The 24,138-nt window shown below is 43.1% G+C and overlaps 1 protein-coding gene across 2 annotated transcripts; it reads right to left on the bottom strand.

Moving 5' to 3' along the window:
* Window positions 1–6,132: 6,132 nt before the first annotated feature.
* Mansc1 (MANSC domain containing 1) lies at window positions 6,133–23,555 on the bottom strand. 2 transcript variants are annotated; one of them, XM_087214086.1, is made up of 4 exons: window positions 23,398–23,555; window positions 19,799–20,120; window positions 14,956–15,096; window positions 6,133–7,643 (listed from the first exon to the last, which is right to left on the bottom strand). In XM_087214086.1, exons 2-4 carry the CDS (start codon window positions 20,019–20,021, stop codon window positions 6,760–6,762), a joined length of 1,248 nt encoding a protein of 415 aa, XP_087070212.1. In that variant the 5' UTR covers window positions 20,022–20,120; window positions 23,398–23,555; the 3' UTR covers window positions 6,133–6,759. The 2 variants fall into 2 exon arrangements, with proteins under 2 accessions (XP_087070212.1, XP_004845927.1); XM_004845870.4 differs by lacking the exon at window positions 23,398–23,555 and adding an exon at window positions 23,179–23,375.
* Window positions 23,556–24,138: the final 583 nt, after the last annotated feature.

The raw sequence follows: 24,138 nt of genomic DNA, 5'->3' as shown, positions 1-24,138 counted from the left end.
AGAGAAGGCAGAAGGGAGATCAGGAGATTAGGTTGAGGCTAGAATGAGGAGGCTTGCTAACGTTATGCCCCCATTCCATTAGTAATCACACCTACAGGCAACAGGGGGCCCCAGACTGTAACATGTGGAGTTACAGGTACATTCAAGGTAACCTGGAGTCATATGGAGAGAACTGTGATTTGAGAGGAAAGTAGAAAAAGGCAGGGAGATTGTCTTGGTTCATTTTGTGCTGCTATGTAACAGAATGGCTGATCCTGGGTAATTCATACTAAGCAGAGATTTATTTCTTATAGTTCAGGAAGTTGGGAATTCCCAGGTTCACAGAAACGTATCTCATGAAGGTCTTCTGGCTGCATCATTCCTGGGTGGAAAGCAGAAGGTCCAGGGAGCCCATGCATATGTGAATGAGATAGGGCAAGGGAATGAGACACCAAGAGGGGAAAGGAACCCACTCCCTCAATAACTAATCCACCCCCTGAATGACGCATTAGTCCATTCATGAGAGCAGAGCCCTATGGTCTATTCACCTTTTTTTTCTTCAGTGTTAGAGTTTTGAGGGTAGGACCTCACACGTACTAGGTAAATGATCTACCACTGAGTGACCCTCCAAGTTCAGTCTATTCACCACTTGAAGGCCCCAGCTCCCAAAGCTGTTGCATTGGGCATTAAGTTTCCCACACATGAACTTTGAGGAATGTGGCTAAACCATGGCAAAGACCAAACAGGAGATAGCAGTGGGAACAGCTGACTTTGAGAAGCATCCTTGAAAGAAAATTAATAACACATGGTAAACATTAGGTGTGGCGGCAGCAGAGGGGAAAATAGAGTATGACTTTGAAGCTGCTCAGTGTAGGAGAGATTGGGTGCCAAGTGGCACTATTAACTGAGATGAGGTGACCCGAGAGCAGGACGGTTCTCTATTCCAATGGCCCCTGGTAAAACAGCGACTCTTAGCTTTGGCACATGTGACCAGTGACCAAACAAGACAACAGGATCTCAGTGGCTGAGAAAGTGGAGGAAGCTACCCCAGAATGAGACCTCTGATCTCTTAATTTCCATGCTTTTGGCTCATTCTGTTCAACACCAATTTAAAAGCTGTTATCTAGAACACATATTATCTCTTGTGAATCTCTTTTTGGTTACACTTTGTATCATCCCAGTTATAAGAATATAAGGACTGGGAACTCTGCAACCAGACTACCTGGGCAAGTGACCTCAGGAAAGTCACCTAAACCTCTCTGTCCCTCAGTTTCCTCATCTGCAAAATAAGGATTAAAAAAAATTCTTCAAAAACTTGTAGGAATGAAACGAGTATGTGTGTTGTGTGCCTTTTACAGAGTATAAGTACCTTCTAAGTCTTTGCTACCATTATTATTATTACTACTGGGTTTTTTTGGTACAGAGATCAAACTCGGGACCTTGCACTTGTGAGGCAGGTGGCAGCACCACGGAGCTAAATCTCCAGCTTTACTACCATTATTAATAAGAAATCTGTCTTAGTTACATCTTCATTTCTGAGATGCAGTATCCAACACCTACAACTTAAAGGACAGGCTTCTTTTGGCTCACAGTTTGCAGAAGTTTCAGTTCAGTCAGCTGGCTCCAGGGCAGGGCAGGATGGTAAAGGGGTGGGGCAGAGGACGCTTGCTTATAGCATGGCAGTCAGGATGCACAGAGTTATGGGGGGGGGGGGTAAGACCCTTCCAGACCACACCCCCAGTGCCCCACCTCCTCCAACCAAGCTTCATCTCCCAAATCATATCTAGCTATAAATTCATCGTGGACTAATCCACTGATAAGTATCATGCCTCCATGATCCAATTATCTCCCAAACGCCCCACCTCTGAGCACATGAGGCTTTAGGAGGACATCTAGACACAAACCATTACATTCCTCTACACCCCACCCGAGACTCATGCTCATCCCTTTATGGAAAATGCACTTAGTTCATCTCTATATGTTGCCAAAGTCCTAAAAATTTCAGCACTGCTGAAAAGTCCTAGTCCAGAGTCTCCTCTAAGATTTAAGGCAAGCTCTTAGCTATGAGCCCTTGTGAAAAATGAAAGTTAAACACTACTGACATACAAAGGCAAGGATAAACATTCCCATTCCAAAAGAGAGAAATAGGTGGATAGAAAGGAATGGCACCACAGCAAGTTCTAAATCCAGCAGGGCAAACATTGAATCCTATAGATCAGTGGTGGTAAACCTATGGCATGCATGGTGCAATGGGCTATTCTTTATCACTGAAAACTCTAAAAGGTTCACCATTGCTGCCATAGATCCATGACTAGTGCCTGGGTAACCTGTGGTGAGATATGAACTCCAAAGAGCTTGGATGGCCCTGCCCCTATGGCATTGCCAGTAGTTGTAGGACCATGGCCTCTCTTGGTCAGGCTTTGTTCACTCCTTGCTTAGCATTTTTTTCCAGTACTAAGAATCGAACTCAGGACCTTGTGCTACATCCCCAGCAAAAGGATGGCTGCTAGGGCTGGGGATTTAGCTCAGTGGTTTCGCCACCTGCTGCGCAAGCACAAGGACCCGAGTTCGATCCCCAATACCAAAAAAAAAAAAAAAAAAAGGATGGCTGCCAAACCCCAGCCTCCAGCATGACAGATGAGGAAACTCACCACTGTATTATCAAGGACAACCGCTCACTCCTTGCAGCTTTCTTCACGTGTTCCATGTTCCTGGCTTTTCTAACATCCTGGAATCTCCCCTGAACCTTTGGCTTCACACAGTGCCCTCGAAGGGGCACACTGCCTGGCCTCCCAGGTCTCCTTCTGAAATCTTGGTGGAAGCTTCCATGACCCCACAACTCTTACATTCTGTATGCACCCAGAACTAGCACTATGTGGGTGACACCAAGGCCTGCCACCAGCGGGAGCAGTAGCTGAGCCCTTGCGCATCTTGCTGGTGGTTGTGGAGGCCTCTGATGGCTGAGCACAGTGAAACGGATCCTGGAGAATCAGTTCCTATTCCCTAGGCTGGCACAATTGTGGAGCATGGCACCCTGGGGCTCTCTTCTCAAAGCAAAGTCTTTTACTTTTGGAATTTTTACCCAGTAAAGGGTGGAGCCTTGCTAGTTCCTCACATTCCCTTGAGGCATTTTTCCTACTGTCCTGTTCCAAAATATTTGGCTTATTTTTAATGCTAAGCTTTTCAGCAACCAAGTTTTCCTCTGCTCCAACTTTGAGGGGCCCAGCTTTACTGCAGCTTCCTTTCTGGCCAAAGTCAAAGCTTTAAAAATCATTCTGCTGGGCTGTGTGCTCTTGATTTGCAATGTAGAGGTGGTTAAAAGCCCCAACAAGACCCAAGCCACAGCATAAATATTTGGCTGCTTTGAAATTTCCTCTGCCAGATTAGTTGGCCATCCTTAATCTCAGTCTCCCACAAAGTCTCTGGACATGAGCAAAATGCAGACAAATTTTCTGCCAGAGCATACCACACATGGCCTGGAGTCCAATTGCCAATGGAGTTCATCCCAACTGAAACCTCTTGAGCCTGGTCTTTTCCAGCTGCATTACTGTCAACATTCTGGTCTCAGCTCTGACCAGAATCTCTCATCAAGGTTGGCTTACAGACTTACCTCCTAAAAGCCTCACCTATGAACACATGAGGCTTGGGGGGGATCTAGATATAAGCCATAACAAAGGAATACTCGAACGAAAGTGCTGCAAGTATTGGAGATATAGTCTCACAGAACAAGGTTGAAACTGGCACTTCCAGTGTTAGTCCCATTGCTTAGCCAAGGCATCAGGGGCCATACATCTCTCTACCCCTGCACGTTAATTATTTCTGCCCCCATTACAGCAGAAAGGCTACAATAGGTGTCTCATGTCCTCACGCGGCCAGTATCCCAAGCAGAAAGCAGTGGAATGGGAGCAAAAAGAGCTTTCTTCCTTGTGGAAAATCTAGCCTACAGTCCTCAGTAGGTTTCCTCTCAGCTGAAACTGGGCCACAGGTTTAACCATCACTGCAAGATGGGTTAGGAAAGAGGATCTGGCATTTGCAACCTGTAACAGAATGGCAAAAACACAGCTGGGTCTGACTGTGGGGTGGATAATGAGTAGTGCTCACCACAGTCTGAAACTGAAGGGTTTTATGAGTGCCTCACTCAGGCCACAGAAAAGGGAGGTAGCAGTATTCATCTGAAATGAATAAACCATAGACTTCAACTCCTCGTCATTAGATTTTTGGAGTAGGTTTTAACCCAGGTAAGTATCTTCCTATTGACAAAGTTTTTGTTTGTTGTTTGTGACAGGGTTTCACTATGTTGCCCAGGCTGGCCCTAAACTCCTAGGCTCGAGAGGTACTCAAGCTTCAGCCTCCCGAGAAGCTAGAACTACAGGTATTGCCTCACTGTGTCCAGCCAAAGAAAGGATTTTTTCTTTTTTCTTTTTCTTTTTTTTTTGCAGTACCAGGGAATGAACTAGGGCCTTTTCACTGTGCTACACCCCTAGTCTTTTTTATTTATTTTTTGAGCAAGTTCTTGCTAAATCACTAATTTGCCCAGGCTGGCCTCCATCTTGGATCCTCATTCCTCAGCTTCCCAGTGCTGGAATTATAGGCATGTGCTACCACTCTCAGCTGAGAGGTTGTTTTTGAAGAGGGGGACCTTCCTAGTCTTCTCATTTATTCTAGACTGCCACCTTCCCTTCCCATAAACCAAAGGTGAGGCCTCATGGTTCAGTACACACTTTGTCTGAAAGGCTGGCTAGGCCAGTCACTGTGAAAGCCATCCAAAAGTGAGCAGTTGGCCCCACTGGTATACACCCAGAGTCCCAGCACCAGGAGGCAAAGGCAGGAGGATCACCTGAGTCCAGCTCAAGGTCAGCAAGCACAGGCGTCTCCCCCTTTCTTGCTCCTGAAGCAGCCTCACACACTCTGATAGTCTGTTTTGCATCAGGATGCTCTCCTACAACCCACTGCCCCATGGAGGCCCTGGCATTTTGGGCCTTCGTTAACCCTCTGGACTACTAACTCTTGCAGCCTTCTGCCTGGTCTCCCTTTCTAGAAAGCACCTGGTCCCCTGAAAGGCTGCAGCCAGGTAGACAGAGAACTACAAAAGTAGCAGAAGAAAGCTCTCTATAAACATTCACAGAAAGCCTTACTTCCACTCTCTAAATCCATTAACAAAGAGAGGGGATATTTTAAAATTCCAAGGCACTTGGTCACTAATCTGATTCTGGTCTATGTGTAAATATTCAATAAATACTTGTTAAATTAAATCGACTCAAGGTCTTATTTATTCAACCTACTTAAAGTTTATATAAGCTCTTGGAGACTTGTGTCAAACAGTTAAATTGGAAAATATATGAAAATAGTATTTTCAGTAGACCAGCTTTCCTCTTAATGTGCTTTATCAGCTTAATGTAAACCAAGGGGAAGAGGGAGGGGCACCAGGACAGCGGAGGTGAAGGGAAAGGCGAAGAGGAAGGGGGAGGTGAGAAAGAAAAATTCTGTTTCTTGTCGTTTTCTTCGTTTGCCTTCATTCCTATAACTACTTATTAGCCATCTACTGCCCTCTAGTGGTCACTGTGTAAAGCTCTCCTCTGAAGTCCACTGAGCTATATACTCCCAGTCCTTTAAGCAGCCTCGTCTAGGCTCAAATTTTCCATCCTCCTGTCTCAGCCTCCCAAAGCATTGACATTACAGGTGTCTAGCACCAACGCTTTCTCTGAAAGTCTGTTTTTATCTTTAAAAACCATGTTTATACCTGGAAGGGGCCAAACTTCTAGTTTTGCAGATAACTCCAAAGAAATAAAGTATCAAATTGAGCCAGGCAGCCTTCTGGACTCATAGTCAACCCACCTGTAACTCGACTCACACATTCTTCATTATAAGCATTTCTCAGAAATTTCAACAATCAATTAAAATTATAGCACACTAACCTAAGTGCTATATATTTTTTCCCATAGGTTCTTTTTTTTTTTTTGGTACTGGGGATTGAACTCGGGACCTTGCACCCAGGCAGCGGAACCACTGAGCTAAATCCCTGGCCCTTTTTTTTCTAATGCTGTTCCAAGTAAAAATAAAATAGCTGGCCAAGCTTAAGGATTTGAAATATGGGTACATTTTAAACTTTGTACAAGTTTAGACAATGTTATCACTGAAAAAAAAGAACAGATCCCAAGTGGATTTGGTTATTTATTAGAACCGATTTATCATTGTCTCCAAGTAGGCTAATATCCTCTCAAGGGAATCTCTCTTCACTGACGGGAAGGGGGGTTTGTCATTTTAACATGGAACACATATTTTCATCATTTCATCATTTTGTTGGTGGGAATAAACTGAAAGTTATCCAGCATGGATGTATCACTTACAGGAACATTACTGAGTAACAGATTTATTCAAATATTTAATTGGAAGGAAATACATCTGGAATAAGTTTTATTGGAATTCATTTAAAAAGTGAATCCATTAAGACTAATATCATAAACAGTTGACTTTATCTGGAACCAGAAATACTAATCAATCGGAACCGTGATATTCTGACCTGTTTTTTCCTTGCATAAAGCTAGCTGAATTTTCCAATTTATATGGCAATTACACTTTCTTACTTTAGGTAGAGCCTTATTTTCAGTGAATAGTTTAGAGAGATCACTCTAATTAGGTAATTTCTTCTCCCTCCTGATCAAAAAACAAAAAGAAAGTGCTGGGGAACATTTCCCTGTCTTTGAAATCTAATTCACTGAGATCAGCAAGTCAGCAGAAATGCAATGCATGTTGCTCCTCATTACTCAATAAATTTGGTCCTTAGATATCAACATAGATTCCATTGATCAGGTAATCAAGTCGTGAGTACCGCTTCCTGCGGAGGGATTCTGAGAATATCCTACCCAAGAGGGCTAGGCCGATCACCAGGAACAGAACACCAAAGAGCAGGGTCCCCAGGAGAAGCCACCTTTGAAATGGAAGCCCATCCTGGTTTCCTGAAACACTGCTCGGTGATGAACTGTCTACAGGGGCCTTCCCCTTTTCCTGGGAAACAGTTTTATTTGTAGCGGAAAATTCCACATTTGACAAAGGAAGTGTGGTAGGGTTATGCACATTTCCTGCATGTGAAGTGAGCCTGGAGGCTTCTCTAAAGGGCACTGATTCTGAGGTACCTTTCGAGTCTGTAGGTGTCTGAAAGACGGTACTCAGCACAGCTTGGGGTGTAACCACAGCTCGTGTGGAAACGGGGGTTGGAGGAGGCTGAGAGGGGACAGTGGTTATGGGTGCAATTGAGGTGGCCACCTGTGGTTGAGAAGTCACTGGAGGTATCGCTGAGCCACTGGTGGACAAAAGAGATACAGGCTTCAGAGTCACAGAGCTGTTATGTTGAAAACCAAGGGCCACTGCAGAGGGGAAAGTGGTCTTGTTTTCAGGCAACAAATGAGCTACTTCCGGCTCTGAGGAAGACTGTAAACTCTGAGAGTGGCCTTTGTCTTCATTAGTGGAGACCTGGGTACTTGCTTTACTGATCTGGACTAGTTTCTGCAGGTGATCTGAAGATGCAGACCTCTGAGAAGATCCATTTCTCCATAAGAGATCAGGAGGAAGAGGGGACAAGATGGCTTGTGGGGACTGGCCGTAAGACAGAGGAGGACCTTCTTGTGATAACTCTTGGTGTAGCAGATCAGTCAAAGATGGAACATCTGAAAAACACAAAGAGAATAACAGGAGACTTAAATCATCCATGCTAAGGTAGGTTAAAAATACAAATATATCAGCTTTTCCAGTATGTCTCCAAAACTGTTGATATGTGATTGATTGATGATTGATTGATTGATTTTGCCGGTGCTGGGGATTGAACGGAGAACCCTGTGCCTGGTAGGCAAGTGCTCTATCACTGAGCTATACATCCCTCATCTCTGTTACTTGAAATTTCAGCAAAACATGCAAAATTGAAAAAAATTAAGTTACTAAATCAGAATTGGACACCATTATTTTCTTTCCTGTGGTTTATTTGTAGCCTGATGGGACAGAAATGAATGGAGGAAGAGCAAGCAAATTATGGAAGAGGCGGGATCGGGGCTGCTTGGTTGATGGGGTGGGTGGGTATTTATTTACTGGCAGGGTCTCAGGGTGTAATCTGGAGAAGCTAAGAGGAGCTCAGCATGGTCCACAAGAGGTTTGGGAAGAAGGGAGGTGTATGGATTGGGGTCAGGCAGAGCTGGGCCAGGGTGACATGGGCAGGACAAGACAGCAGGGAGAAGGCTGGCATGAGGCAGGAGTTGCTGCAGGACATGCCACCCTGGACTGAGAGGATAGTAATTATTAGGACAAACTGTACTAATTATTAGGACAAACTATACCACTGGGTGAGGGGCAGGCAGGAAAAGGTACGCAGGAGCCTCAGGAAAATGAGTTGACGGAGTCAGAGAGAGAGAGAGGGAGAGAGAATCCTGTGGCATGCCTTTTTGTTCTGTTTTTGCTTGTTTGCTTACTTTTCCAGTACTGGGGATTGAACCCAGAGCCTTTGCAACTGAGCTACAACTTCAGCCTTGTTTATTTTTTTAAGACAGGGTCAACCTAAGTCACTAAGTTGCCCAGGCTGGGCTCCAACTTGTGCTCCTCCTGCCTCAGCCGCTCAGAGCACTGGGACTACATGAGCCATCTCTGGCTGCTGTGCGCCTTTGACAGAGACCAAAGATTTGATGAGGAGGAAGAAGGAGGCGCAGCAAGGTGTGGTCACCTCTGTGGGTACCCGGCCAAGGCAACAGCACAGGGCTGATGACATTTTCCAACCGTACTCAGAAGAGGGACAATTTCATTTTAACTCTCAAAGCTTAAGATTTTAGAGCCAATCAATGTCTTAGGTTGTAAGGATGACGAGGCTGATATCAGAAATCACGACAGCCACACGGCGGGTGTATGGGGCAGAAAACCACAGTCTTGATTCCCTAGGAGGATGAACCAGCCCTAGATCCTGCTTAGGATTTTGATCTTAACCACACACACCAGCCAGCACAGCTCAAACTGGAAAAGCTTGTTTGGCACTCAAGAGCACAGTGATCTTTGAATTGTTCTGTACTACTCTGCTATGTGGCTGACCAATTCACTTAGACCGGAACTGCAGGAAACACCAGGAGAGAAGCTGAAGGGCGTCTTAGCACTCACTGGGTCACTCTCTCCTTCCTCAAGTCCCTTCTCTGCCTGTTTCCAAACTAGAGTTATTGACTCTCCCAACAAATCCAGAGGAAGTTTCAGAGGTGTGACATCTTGTGTCTTTTCTCGGAGCCTCATATACCGCTAGGCGGTCCTTAAGCTCTAACCCATCCAGGACCTGGGTCCAGTGCTCAGATCTGGCTTGCAAACTAAAAAATGGTGTTTACATATAGAATGATTGAAAAAAAATCTGTGACACATGAAACATTATATGATGTTAAAATTTCAGTATCCATATTGTTTTATCAGCATGTAACCATGCCCAGTTTTTTTTTTTTAAAGGCAAACCCAGGCCAGATACTTCAGAGCTCTGGGATCTGAGTGGATTATTTATTTATTTATTTATTTAGAGACAAGGACTTGCTATATAGCCCAGGCTGGCCTCAACCTCACACAGATCCTCCTGCCTCAGCCTCTCAAGTACTGGGATTATAGGTGCACACCATCATACCCAGCCCATTTGTTTATATACTGTCTTTGCATGCTTTTGTACCACAAGGACAAAGGTGAGTAGGTACAACAGACTGTGCATGGCTCATAGAACATAAAATACTGGCCTGAAAAGCCATTAAAATACTATTTGACCATTGACAAACCTGGCAGACAACTGCTTTAGGATATAGCACTCTAAAGAGAATTTGGACGCCAGAAGTTCCTTTCTCCCCAATAATGCAGAACCAGAAAGTTTTTACTACAGGTGATGTTGAGCTCACAGGATTACCATGAGATAAATAAATCTTAATATTAATAATAATTTATCTGAAGATAAATCTTCAGAGAGGATCAGATTTTTTTATTAAGTTCTTTTATTGGTACATTTTAGGTATACAATACGTTTACATTCATCATTGGGTGCTTGTACCTGTACATGATGCATCTTGGTTCTTATTTTTCCCCATTACCCATGCGCCCTTCACTCCTTCCACCCTTCCCTATTTACAAAGACTTTGTTTCCATTTTTTTCTTTTCTCATAATTTTTCCTTTCCCTTCTTCCCTTTCCCCCTTCCCCTCCCACTTCCCCTACCCTTTTGCACTTTTCTTCCTATTTCAAATTATCAATTATTCATTTTAATCATTTTAACCCTTATTTACAATTTCAGTTTCTCAGGATCAGATATTTTAAAAATGAAAACTGGTGTGTGTGGGTTTCTGGCTCAGTGGTAGAACACTTGCCTAGCATGCACAAGCCCTTGGTTTTGATCCCCAGCATCAGAAAAAAAGACTCGACGTATTTCACTTTAAAGCTAAAAAAGAGGAGACTATTTAAGTAAATGCCCTGTGATAAGTGTGTGATATCAGAAATTAAATAAGGCCATTGACAAGAATGGCCAAAACAGCTGCTTTCTTCCTCAGGCCTGCAAGCTCAGTAATAAAGCAAAGCCCAGGAAACCCATGGCCCTGTCAGATGAGATGGATCTACTGACGAAGCTCCTAGAACAACGCAGAGATTCCTCGCCGCCCACTGCTGTGTGCTCAGGGCGCAGGACCTCCCCGAAGTGACAGACTCGAGCTGCAGACGGAGCTGGGAGACATCCTGATCCCCTCAACTCTTCTTTTCAGTTTCATTTTTCAAGGGACTTCACTGAGTTAAAAAAAAAAAAAAAAAAAAAAAAAAGAGTGGCTATTTCTTGGCAACCAACCGCGCAAACGTGCCCCAGGTATTCTATTTCTGTTGTTTTTTTGTTTTTGTTTTTGGTACCAGGGATCGAATGCAGGTCCTTGCGCTTGTGCGGCAGGCGGAGGAAACCACCGAGCTAAATCTCCCGCCCAAGGTATTCTCTTGCTGAATGCTCCTGTTCTTCCAGTCCTCAGTAGAAAGGACACACCTGAAAGCTACACATTCAATACCGCCAAGCTGCAATGGCTTTATGGAGGGAGCGGGGGTCACTGGCACCTTGAAACTTTCAGTCTGAAAATACTAGTCAATGGTGATACGGAGGAAGGGCTCCTCCAGAAACAAACCACGAAACAGATTATCTGCATTTAATTTCACTACAGAAAGGAAGCAGGTAATTTACCTTTTAAAGGAGTAATCTCAACCCACCAATTTGGGCAGATAATTCATACACATCTTGTCAACAATTCTTTGAGTATTACATCCAAGACTGATGCTACTTTGCCCCTAAATGTTTCATCAACTGCTCTGGGCTGATGATGCCCCCTGCTGGCTGCCACAAGAACGGGTTGATTCCAATTTCACTTCATTACATTCAAACTAGCCCTTCATTGGTTTACATAATCCCCACACTCTGGGAGGCTGAGGCAGGAGGGAGGCAAGCTTGAGCCCACCCTGGACAATTTAAAAATTTAGCAAGATCCTGTCTCAAAATAAATACAAAATATTAAAAAGGGCTGGTGATGTAGCTCAGTGCAAAGGCCCTGGGTTCAATCCTCAGTACACATGTGTGGGCATGCACATGGGCGCGCACACCAAGTTTATGTACATGCCGAGTTTCCTTTCTTGAATTTCCATTGGTGGGAACTTTGAGCACATACTTTCTGTATTATAGATGCACTATAAAAGCAATGACCAACTCAACTACAATTTCTATCATCATATTCCAGATTTTTACACAAAGAATGTGTGTTTCATGCTCTTTTTTAAGGGCATGTCTGATACATCAGGTTTCCTAGACCCATGAGCAAAACTTAGACACAGCCTCACTTGGGAGACAAAGCAGGGCCAGTGCCCGGGGCTGCTGGGCAGCACCATTCTCCAAAGTGCTCTCACTTAAGGCAGACAAGAAAGAACCCTTGATTCCAATCCACCATTCAACCCTCCACCTGCTCCTCCCCAACCAGCAGAGCATGTGCTTAGCACACTTAAAGTGCTAGGTTCAGTCTCCAGCATGCACACACCCACACATGCGTGCACACACACACTCTCACATTCATACTCCCCAACTCAGCTGAGCGTGGTGTTGCACATCTGTAATCCCAGTGCTCTGGGAGGCTGAGGCAGGAGAATCACAAGTTTAGGTCCAACCTGGGAGACTTGGTGACTTAGTTGTTGAACAAAAGAAAAGGCGGCAGAAAGGAAGGAGGAGGAGAAGGAGAAGGAAGGAGGGAAGGGTGAGCTGGAGGGTGTAGCTCCATGCAAAGACTCTGGGTTCAAGCCCCAGTACTGCCAAAAAATAAATAAGGGGACAGGGAGAAAGAAAAGAAAAGAAAATCTCCAACTCACCTAGACAGGAAGTAAAAAACTAAGACAAGACCTCACCGCTTCCTTTTTCCTGGTTCCCTACAGACACACCATCAGCGAGTCTTGTCAATGCTACCCCTGGAACAGCCCCAGGCCCACTCTTCTGTTCCTCCTCTACCATCTCCTGGGCCCCCGGGGGCCACTGCCTTTCACAGGCCCTACACTTCCCCACCCCTCCACGCTTTCCATTCCCCCTTGTGTGGCAGCCACGTGGTCTATTCCCAAGAGGGCAGCACACTGCACTTATAACGTTCCGGCTTCCCAACACACACATAGACTAAAACCCCCCTTCTCTGGCTTATAAAGCTTTATGTGATGTGGGATCCCTGCCTGCTTACATACTGTTCTCTGCTTAGCTCACTATGTGTCCACCAGCTAGGACTCGATGTTGTCCTTTGAACATCCCAAACCTCTTTGGCCTGAGGGTCACGAGCCTAGAAGGTCTACCCCTATCTGCCCCATCTGGCTCCTGACTGTTCAGGTCGCATCTGATTCCTTTGATCACCTTGATACAAGATGACTTAGTTACTTTTCTCTCATTGCTGAGACAAAATACCCAACATCCACAAGTTAAGGGAGGAAAGGTTTATTCAGCTCACTGTTTGTAGAGGTTTCAGTCCATAATCAGCTGGCTCCAAGGCAGGGCAGCTTGGCAGAGGGGCATCACAGAGGAGAAGCAGTTCATGGCAAGCAGAAGACAGCAAAAGCAAGCAAGCAAGCAAAGGAGGACGGGAGCTCTTTCTATTCCTCTTATCTTGTGCAGGCTACTCAGGGCGAGTGGCACTCACACCCTTATTCCTAGTCCCTTGAGCCTGGCACTGCACCATGAGTCAATTCCAGCATCACACACTCTAGATCCAGCTACTTCTGAAGAAGCCCCACTCATGACCACATGAGGTTGGCGGGGGGGCATCTAGATGCAAGCAGTAACACAAGACTACCATCTACCATTACTCAGCGATTAGCATTACAGCATCTTGCCCAAATTGCCTGCATAGCACTGTGTCTATCTTTCTCTTGATTACTTTTTATGTTTATTATCTCTCCTAAAATATAAATTCTAGAAATGAGAATTCGTTCATGTCTAATGCTGTACTGTTAGGACACAAAAAATGCTTGACACAGAGAAAATACTAAATAATATTTGTTATTCACTGAATAAGTGAGCAAACAGAATGACAATAATAACCAAGAGTATAATGACAAAAACTTTCCACAACTGAAAAGAAAATTTGATTTTTTGTCCTTTTTTTGCTGTATTGAGGATTGAACCTAGAACCTGGTACTTGCTACCCTGGCATGTGCTCTGCCTTGTCAGTGAGCTACAGCTTCAGGGCCTTTAATTTTTTATTTTGAAAGCGATTCCTGCTAAGCTGCCCAGGCTGGCCCTGATCCTGTGATCCTTCTGCTCAGCCGCCCAAGTAGCTGGGATTACATGTGTGTCTCCCACAATGCCTGGCTAAAAAGGAAATTTGATACTGAAAGCTTTTCAACTTGAAAAGTTAATAGGGCAAACTTGCAGCGAGACACAGCCAAATAATGATATTAATTCATTTAGCAGTTTCTTTTTTTAACATCTTTTTTGTTTATTTTTTATTAGTATGTTTGTAATATAGAATAATCATATTCACTTGGGAGAACTGGTACATGTATATGTTGCATCTGAATTAGTTTTACTCTCCCTTCCCCTTCCCCACCCATCTAACTGTTTATTTTCTGAATTTTGATTAAATCTATATGTAAGTTGCATGAGGATGGAGTCTGCATTTCCCATGCTTTGCATGGAACCTGGCACATGGTAGCTGTTCAATAAATGATTCCTGAATCAGTATCCCTCCAAGTAGACAATAAAATCCAGTAAATTTGACTGATATCATTATAAAATAATAGGGACTTAACAACAAAAGCATCAGAACTTTGTATAGTCACATAGGTTTTAATCTTACCAAGTCTTCTATAGCAGGGATGGCAAACCTCTGAGAGCTTTCAGTGATACCAAAGAGGTGGCTGTGGCACGCGTGCCATAGGTTCACCACCACCGCTCCAGAGATGTGTGAACTTACTCCAGTATTTCAACACCATTATTGATACTAGGGACTTCAAAAATGTCTCATAAGAGCCGAGGATTTAGCTCAGTGGTTCTGGTACCTGCCTCACAAGCGCAAGGTCCCAAGTTCGATCCCCGGTACCAAAAACAAAAAAAAGTCTCATAAAATATCTGTGCATCTTTTCTAATATGAAGGTAAAAACAAATATTCCAAGGTCTTTCACTGGAAAACAAACTTTGGCTTAATCAACTGAATTTCAGGAAGAGGAGGATAAGAAAGGATAATAGGATGGATATGATCAAAGTATATTTGAAAATGCCACAACGAAACATAATAATCTGTATAATTAATATGGACTAATAAACAGAATAAACTTCCTAAAAATAAAGCGGGAAATTTTAAGAAATTGAGTTTCAAGTCATGAAACACTGGTGAACCTTTTCATCGTTTGTTTTTTTTTTTTTGACTCTTTTCTAGAAAATCTTTCACAGAAGCCATCTCCTTAAATAATTCCAATCACAAAAGAAAAGAATGTGTTTTTTTTCTACCTGGGATTATCCTGTAACTCCTCAGGCCCTTTGCTGGTTTCAGTGGACAGGCTTCCACACTGGGACAGAAAAACAGGTAGCAGTTCGGTTGTCCAGCTGTTTTTCGAGTGTCGAAAATCATCAAGTTACATGCTTTGTCCCCTGCAATGAAAGGTGTTATTAGCATGATTTTGAAATAAGATTTTCTTAAGAGTAGCACAAGCAGGAAGAACTTTGTTTACTCTGGAGTCCAACACAAACACCGTTGTTCATTTTGTTCACTTGCTTGCTGGATGCTGAATCATTTCCTTTTCCTTAGTCCAGTCGTGTAAGGCAATTTTAAAAGACACTCAATGTACAAATCTGAGGGTAAATCTTTGGCAGAGCTGATTTTGAATAGTCTATTTAATTTTCTAAAAGTAAGACTGGAAATACCCCGGTAATATACTGACTTGCAGTCTTTACACGACTTAACATCAGCTGGACCCTGATAATTGGCTGTAATTCACACCCTGAAGACATCTCAGACACCTATAAAACTGTCAGCTTTCTTGGGTGGAGTAAATTAATCATCACAGAAATATCATGCCTCCTTTCACAAAGGATCTGAGTAGTGTATGGAATACAAAGTCTATCTTTATCATTTACTTATGTATTACATTTTATTAGTTAATTTTTATTTATTTACTAACTTTGCTTATTTACATACTTATTGTAGTACTGGGGACTGAATTTGGGCCTTCACAGTGAGCTACATCCCCAGCTCAATTTTTTGATTGATTGATTGATTGATTGAGACATGGCCTCCTTATGTAGTTCAGGCAAGCCTTGAACTGACTACATAACGTAGGTTGGCCTTAACTTGTAGCAATCTTCCTGCCTCAGCCTCCCAGAGTACTAGGATTTACAGGTGTGTGCCACCACTCCTGGCTTCGTTATTCATTTTTGTGGCCGAATGGGTCTTGCTATTTTACCCTGGATAGGCTTGAACTCTTGGAGTCAAGCAATCCTGCTACAGTCTCCAGAGTAGCTAGGATTACAGGGGTGTATCACCACACCTAGCTTCTATCTTTGTATTTATTTTTTATTTTATTATTATTATTGTTTTGTAGTACTGGGGATAGAACACAAGGGTGCTTTATCAATGAACTATATCCCCAGGCTTCCCTAAAGCCCCAGCTTTATGTCCATCTGATACATATTATTTATATTTATATGTAATATATATTATATATATTTAAATATATTATATATATATTTTGAGACAGGATCTTGCTAAATTGACCAAGTTGGCTTTGAACATGCAAACCTCCTGCCTCGGCCTCCTGAGTACACAGGATTACCAGTGTGGTCACTGTGTCTGCTTTTTATTTTTATCAGAACCATTCTTTTTTTTTTTTCCAGAACCATTCTTTTGCTGTTTCTTCACATTCCCCTTTTTGTCATTTTTGTTTTTTTATTTTCCTTCCTCCCTCACTTTTTATGTTAACTTCCATTCCTGGCTTCTTTTTTTCTTCCTCTCATGCCCAGTAGCAGTGATTCTCTCTATTCACCATGGACTAGAGTTGGTTTAGTCCTCCATGTGCCAGTCTCACATCTTGGTCTGTGACCTTGCGGGATCAGCACACCTCTGGTAGGGCTGGAGGTTAAGGGGCATATGGACTAACTATTAAAAATGTACGATTTGTCCCGCTACAATGGTGCACACCTGTGACCTCAGCTACTTGGGAGGCTGGGGCAGGAGGATCACAAATTTGAGGACACCCTGGGTAAGCTAATGAGACTCTGTCTCAAAATCAAACAACAGAAAGAACCAAGGCTTTAGCTTAGTGGCAGAGCACTTGCCAAGCATGTGCAAGGCCTCGGTTCAACCCCTAGTACCATGGGGTTGGTACAGGGAGGCTTTGCCAGCCATCAGCACCGCTCTCCTGGTGAGGCAGTGCCAAGGACCAGTCCTGACCGCCCAGGTGGAAGAGAAGACTCAGACCCTGCAGGGTCTAATCACATCGCCTCTCTGCTACTCAGGCAGTAAGAGAGGTACTCCTTCATTTCCTTTCTCAGCAGTGTGACACCTGGAATATCAGTCTTTTTGCCATCTAGATAAACAGGAGAGTCCATAAGCCCCCAAATCACATGCAAAATTTTGTGCTTTTTGTGTTTATGTTCATTTTTCTAGAATCTGTGGCTATCAACCAATTCTCAAAGTACCTTCTGAATCTAAAACAGTTAAAAATAATTGCTGAATAAATGAGGAAAAAATTGAGTACCATTAACTGTGGCCCACAGAGTAGTAATAATACTTTTTCTTGGAAAATAAAACAGCAAATCCTCATTTCTTGGAATTGAAAAGAAATGCCAGGTTTCCCATGTTGCCAGGAAATACCTACAATTATACCATTTAGCTTGCAAGTGATGTTTCTATTTTTAAAAAACTTTTTCTTGGTATTTGGGTTTGAACCCAGGACCTTCACATTGAGCCACATCTCCAGGCTTTTTTTCTTTTTTTAATGTATTTTTAAGACAGGATCTCCCTAAGTCACTAAGTTGCCCAGACTGGGCTCAAACTTGGAATCCTCCTGTTTCAGCCTCCCAGAGTACTGGAATTACAGGTGTGTACTACCAAACCTGTATCAAAATTTAAAGAAAAAATATCAAAATTTAAAGAAGTATAAATTTAAATTTCTGTGGGGTTTTTTGGGGGGCAGTGCTGGGAATTGAATCTGGGGCCTTCACATGAGCTACATCCCTACCCTCTTTTTATTTCATTTGGTTTAAAAAAAAAATTTTTTTTTTTAATTTTGAGACAGGATCTTACTAAGTCACTAAATTGCCCATGCTGGGCTTGATCCTGTGATCGTCCTGTCTCAGCCTGCCTGGATTACAGGCATTTGCCACCCTGCTCAGCAATCTCTCTGATTTCTACAAATTACTTCTACAAACAGTATCCAAAGCACAGCGTTCAATTGGAGACCACTGAACAGATTCTTCCTAGGCATCTGTTCCACTCTAGCTCTCCAAGTCTCCCCCCCTAGCCAGATATCTTATGATTCGATCCAATTCAGACTCTAACCACCTCAAGTTAGCAGCAGACCCCATGCTGAGCGTTTCTGGGGTCAGCCCAAAGCCTGCTGTCACTTCAGACAAGGGCGCCCAATGCAGAAGCCTCTGTCCTTGTGGAATTAGGGGGTGCCACCCTCCTGGCCCATGGATGGATGTGTTTATTAACCTTGAAGGTCCCCAAATTCCACCTCTTAGGGGACTGGATGGATACTTCATCACCTAGGTGTGACTGACTCAGTTATTGCCACTGTGATTGAACTCAATCTGCAACCCCTCCTTGGAGGTCTGGAAGTTAGGCTGAAAGTCCCAGACTTCTGAGTGAGCACCCACCCAGAACTCTTAGTCCTAGAAGCTGCAATACCCTGGTGGCCAGTTGCTTGCTTCTTGACTTACCCTAAGTCACCAGGTGTAGGGCGGGAGATGAAGTGGGGGTCTTGTGGTTCTACATAAAAATCAAATGCTGGCAGGGGAGACTTTGAGGAACCAGAAACAACAGCAATTCAAGCATGGATCAAAGTAGTGAAGGATGTACAAAAAAGATGAGCAGTGTGAATATTGACAAACATAAAGGATTTTTCACAGATAGAAAAGAAAATGATAGAAACCAGTGGAAAGAACATACTGGAAATTCAGTTGGAAAAGAGTACCTCTTTATTAAAAGTAATGCAAACAAAGGAAACCTCAATTAAAAAAGAATGTGCTGTTCTTCATGATATGATAAAAGGGCTACAACAGACCATTGAATATCAACACAATTTGAGAGGTGAAAATGAACAACTAAAAAGAAATGCTAATATGACAAGGGAAAAGCTGAACTCTCACAAACAGGACTATGAGAATAATATTGCCAAACTTGTACATGAAATGAAAATCAAAAAGGAAGAAGATAGAAATAAGCAAACTTTATCAAGACACGCAGAAAAAAATTGAATTAAATGAAGAAAAGCATAAAGATCCAATAAAGAAAAAGGAGATGGAAATCTGAGTTAAATGCAAAGTTAATAACTCAAGAAAAAGAAAAGCAAAATGAAACAATCAAACTACAGCTGGAGTTTGATGTGCTGGAGTTTGATGTGCTGGAGTTTGATGCCAAACTAGCAAGAGTTCAGACTAAGTCAAAACCATATCCAGATGCTACTATTTCCCCACGGAGTATCTACAGAAGGAAGCTTCAACATCTTCAAGAAGAAAAAAACAGAGATTGAAGTTCTTTGTAATACCATTCACAATTTGGAGCAGCGGCTTTCTGTTGGCAAAGATTCTCACTTTAAATGTAGACGATTTTGAGTATAACAGTAAATTCATTAATTACTATTTACTTTTTTAAAAAGCAATTGAAAAATTCGCTTCCATTTTCAACATAAGTATACTGCCTAAATAGCCTAAATAATAAATGACACAGCTTTAAAAAAAAAATCAAATGCTGATGTTCTCATCAGGTGAGTTAAGCTTACTTCTCTCGACTCCTGTGCTCTGTTTACATATTCTCTGAAATATCCCAGTGTATTCCAGTGTTCCATGGTGATGGCAGCTAAGCACTTAGCCAGAATTTTACTTTTATATATTCTAAGGGGACACAACATCAGGGGTCTTCAAACTTTTGTTTCCAAGGCTACCTGAAGGATGTTTCCACAACTTTAACACAGTTTAGGGGAGGGCAGGGCACACTCGGGGACAGCACCCCAGTGACTTGGTCACCCACATTTCTACCCCATTGAGAATCACTGGTATAAACTGGTTGGTCATGTCCCCCACCTACTGATGTCACGAAACACATGTGAGGAAGAGCTACCATGTTATTTACCTGCTATGTTTTGTGTGGAACAGCAAGAATTAATGCAGTCTTCTTGAGTTGCTTCGTGGATGGGCTCATTGCCTCTGATGCCCCTGGAGAGAGAAGACTGGATATCAATGACAACATCTGCTAGACTCTCCTTGAGGCAGGTCTGACTGGCAGACAGACTTAGTGTCAGGAAGCAGATTATCAGCAAAGAGAAAGGCAAGCGACATTCTTCCCTGGAGAACATTTTAGGCTCAGTTTAGGCTCAGGCTTCGCAGGTTAAGGATGATCCTCCCTCTGACTTCAGTTTGCTTCAGGAAGATTGCCCAGAGAGTGGGATTTCTCTCTAGAATAAAAGCAGAAAATCATCATTTGTTTTTTTCAACAAACCAGGGGTGGCACAGGCCTATAACTCCAGCACTCTGAGAGACTAAGGCAAGAGAATCACAAATTTGAGCCCAGCCTGGGCAACTTAGCAAGATTCTGTCTTGAAATAATAAAGGGCTAGGGATGTAGATCAGTGCCAGGGCCCTAGGTTCAACCCCCAGAATTGAAAAACAAAACCAAAAACAGGGAAGAAATATTTCATTTCCTTCAAGTCGATGAAAACGACCCATGTACAACTTAGAAGACAGAAACAAATTTTAAATATATCTTTAGTAGATTTGAGACAAACTTTCATTTAAAATTTGACAAAAGCTGGGCGTGGTGGTGCGCATCTGTAATCCCTGTGCTTGGGAGGCTGAGGCAGGAGGATCACTTCTAGTTCAAGGCCAGCCTGAACTACAGAGTGAGACCTTGTCTCAAAAGAACAAAATAAATCAATAATTTTTTTTAAAAACCTGACAAAGAACTAAACAGCATAAATATATATTCTATGTCATCAGTGATTACACGCTGACAGTGCCTATGAAGAGTGTGGACAGCAGGCCTGCCCCTGAGTGCTAGAATCCTTCATTTTCTTGCCTTTCTTGAGTAGGAGGAGAGAGGACACAAAATTTCTCATCACCATTGACACAGTGATAATGGGTTTGAGCACACTTCTTTTCTCAGGAATAACAACCAGCGTTTTAAAACCATCTATTGGGTGGTAGCCATCCTGAGAAGCAATTTGCATACATTACCTCCTTTAATCCTTAGACCAACCCCGCAGAATAGCTATTTCTACTTCATTTTATAATGGAGAGAGAGGGAGGGGGAGAGGGAGAGAGGGAGAGAGAGAGAGAGAGAGAGAGAGAGAGAGAGAGAGAGAGAGAGCACGCGAGCCTTTATTATTGCTGCTTCTCTTTATAAATATCAAACCAGAGGCAGATAACTTTAGATAACTTTAATAACCTAATTCTAGGAATTAGCCAGTCACCAGAAGAAATATTCTAGCTCAAGTGAGGACAAGCTGGGGGAGCTGTCCTTTCTGACAGCCCTAAAAACACAAGTCACACCATACAATGCCAACTCCATTGATGAGGTGGTTCTTTTAGGAAAAATAAACATTAAACTGGCAAAGCAATACCAGAATATCCTCACCCTCTCAACTTCAAATTTCCAGAATACAAATTGTTGACTGAATGATAATTTAGAACAGAATTACTCTTTCTTTAACCTATCTTTGTCATGAATCTGTCTGGTCTTCTAAGGAAGCTTCACATCTATTCTGAAAGATGTGTTTCAAAATACATAAAATGACATGTATAGCCAGTTATATTGAAATATAATTAGCAAAATAGTTTAAAAACTGTGCCTATAAAACTCTGACAAAAGAAATCGAAGATCTTAATAAATACATGTTCCACATTCATGGATAGGAAGATTCAATACTGTTAATATGTCAGTTATTCCTAACCTGACCTATAGATTCAACATAGTCCTAATCAAAAGACCAACAAATTACTTTGTCAGTACCAACAAAATGATTTTAAAGTGCACATGGAAATGCAAAGAGACATAGAATAGTGAACACAATAATGAAGAACTGTAATGGTGGATACAAAGCACTGCACATCTTTCAAAATTCACAGAACTATAAAACACATGAGTCAACCCTCTGTGAACTATGAACTTTAGTTGGGAAAAGAACCCAATAATTACAAAACGAAAACCAGTTATGATAATAGGACACAAGCCTAACATCCCAACTGTTATGTCCAATTTCTGTATACAATAAAATATTAACATTATTTCTCATATGCCAGTCTCCATATAAGCTCTTTACATATGTCCTTCACTTCTAAGAACCCTAATGAAGTCATTTACTATTTCCATTTTCAGTTAAGATAAAAAACAGAAATATTTATGGGATATATGGGCATTTTTACTAAGTTAGTTCTAAATAATAACTGCCATGATTTGGAAGTAGTGTTGACTATAATATTTTGTGACATGTGCAATAGGTAACGTATGAAACCATCTGATTTCTACTCATTGAAATCATAGCTACTGCTAATACTCCTGGGGCCTTGCATTTTTTCTGGAAGGAAATTCTACCTTTCAGTGAGAGGTTAGTGAAATAATAAAATTTTCCCACCTAAATTCACAGGCTTCCTGAATTTTCTCCATGGATTCCCCAGATTAAGCGTATTGGCATAAACCACACGTGTTATCCTGCTACATTTTGTAAGGCTCTTTTCTAGCCCTAGGGAATCAAAGGAGAAAAACCAGGTGCGAGATGCTTGGAATGCATTCTGATAAAGTCTTTAAGTGTTTGCAAGGAAACCTCAACTATGCACGGAGACTGAGAAGCTGTGGTCTCCGAATGCAGCGTCTTTACAGAACATGGACTGCAGAAGTGCTAAAAACTTTATCTCATTAAAAACACGCAGCGATTATTATCTAATAAAGGTCTCTGCCTCTTCTTTTTTGCCTCCACTTTTTAAATTATACTTATTATTTGGCTGGGGGCCTTGCACCTGCTAGCCGGCGCTCTATCTCGGAGCTATTCGACTCCGGCATATTAGGTCTGCTAATCGATCCTTCTTTTGGTCTAAAAGGTCTGAAGTCGAGATGAATCCTGCCGCACAAGAATACAGGGAGGAGAGAGAGGAAGCACCCGCGCTTACTCCAGCCGGCTGGAGTCACTAAAACTTACTTGTCCGTAACTATTTCAAATATTGGAAATCATTTTACTTAACGCATAGTCTTAATTTATCACATATTAGACAGATAATTAATAGTTCCAGTAAGGTAAACGGAAGACAAACCATGCAGCCATGGGGAATTTCCCCCTTCCTGTTGAGAAAGGGACGTTGCCCGCTGACTATTCTGCCTTTGGGGCCCTCATTCACTCCAGCCTGGTCCTTGGGTGCTCCGGTTAGGGATGGAGGCTCATTCGCCCCAGGAAAGCAGGGGAGCTGCTGGCCGCGGGAGGCAAGGCTGCAGGGGGCTGGCAGGGAGGGGAGAGGGGCCTTTACCTGGCAGGAGAGGACCCTGTGCGTCCCTGTGCCCCGCCCGGGGAGCCAGGCGGCCGCATTCGTGCACCCGCAGGGTTTTGTGGTGAGCAAGTTCCTGCTTCCGTCCCAGCCACCGAAAGTTTGCCGCGGGGGGAAGGGCGCGTTCCGGCTCCGCAACCCGGAGCTGCTTCCCAGCCACGTCTAGCCCGCAGAAGGAGCGTCCCCGCCCCGCAATCGCACCTGGTCCTGGGTGGGCCCCGGGCGGGCGCTGCGGGCTGTGAGGGCGCGACCTGCGCTGCACTCCTGGCCTGCTAGGCCGGGCCGAGCCAAGGCACGGGGCAGAAAGTCAGCTCCCAGAGACAGGATCCTCTCCAACACAGAGAGCTCTTCAGGGAAGGCGACCAGGAGCTGGAGCAGCGGGGAGGAATTAAGCTGTGTTATACACAGCTACCCACTCCCCACGAATGCGATCGTTATTACTGCAAACATGTACTAAAGAGAGAATAGAAAGGTTTATTATTACCATTATTTGCCTGGGGACCACAACTAGGGCCTTGCACCTGCTGGCAAGCGCTCTCTGGCAAGCGTTCCTCTGGGCTCTGGGTTCCAGTCGCCTAATCACCTGCCCCAGAAGCAGCCTTTGAGAGCAGTTTCTTTTTTCAAAGCAATGTGTTTATTAGTACGTGTTTGCAGTACATAGTGATTATATTTGTCATGGGGAGTTGATCCATGTACATAGCACATCTTAATTCCTCTTACTTCTCCTTCCCCTCCTCTCCTCATCTCTAGATCCCTTTCCCGTTTGCAAAGCATCCGTCTCCCACTTTCCTATTATCCAGCCTTTATTTGTTCTTTAAATTATTTACACTGTGGATTTCTCATGTAGGAGAAAGCATGTGGCCGTGTGTGATGGCGCATGCTTGTAATCCTAGCACTGGGGAGGCTGAGGCAAGAGGATTGCCAACAGTTCGAGGCCAGCTT

The sequence above is a fragment of the Heterocephalus glaber genome, unplaced genomic scaffold, assembly GCF_053883595.1.
Source record: "Heterocephalus glaber isolate CG9 unplaced genomic scaffold, H.glaber_assembly_v1.0 deba00001444, whole genome shotgun sequence".
Lineage (NCBI taxonomy): Eukaryota > Metazoa > Chordata > Mammalia > Rodentia > Bathyergidae > Heterocephalus > Heterocephalus glaber.
The sequence above is the reverse complement of the archived record's forward strand: the minus strand, read 5'-3'. Positions and strand labels throughout refer to the sequence as shown.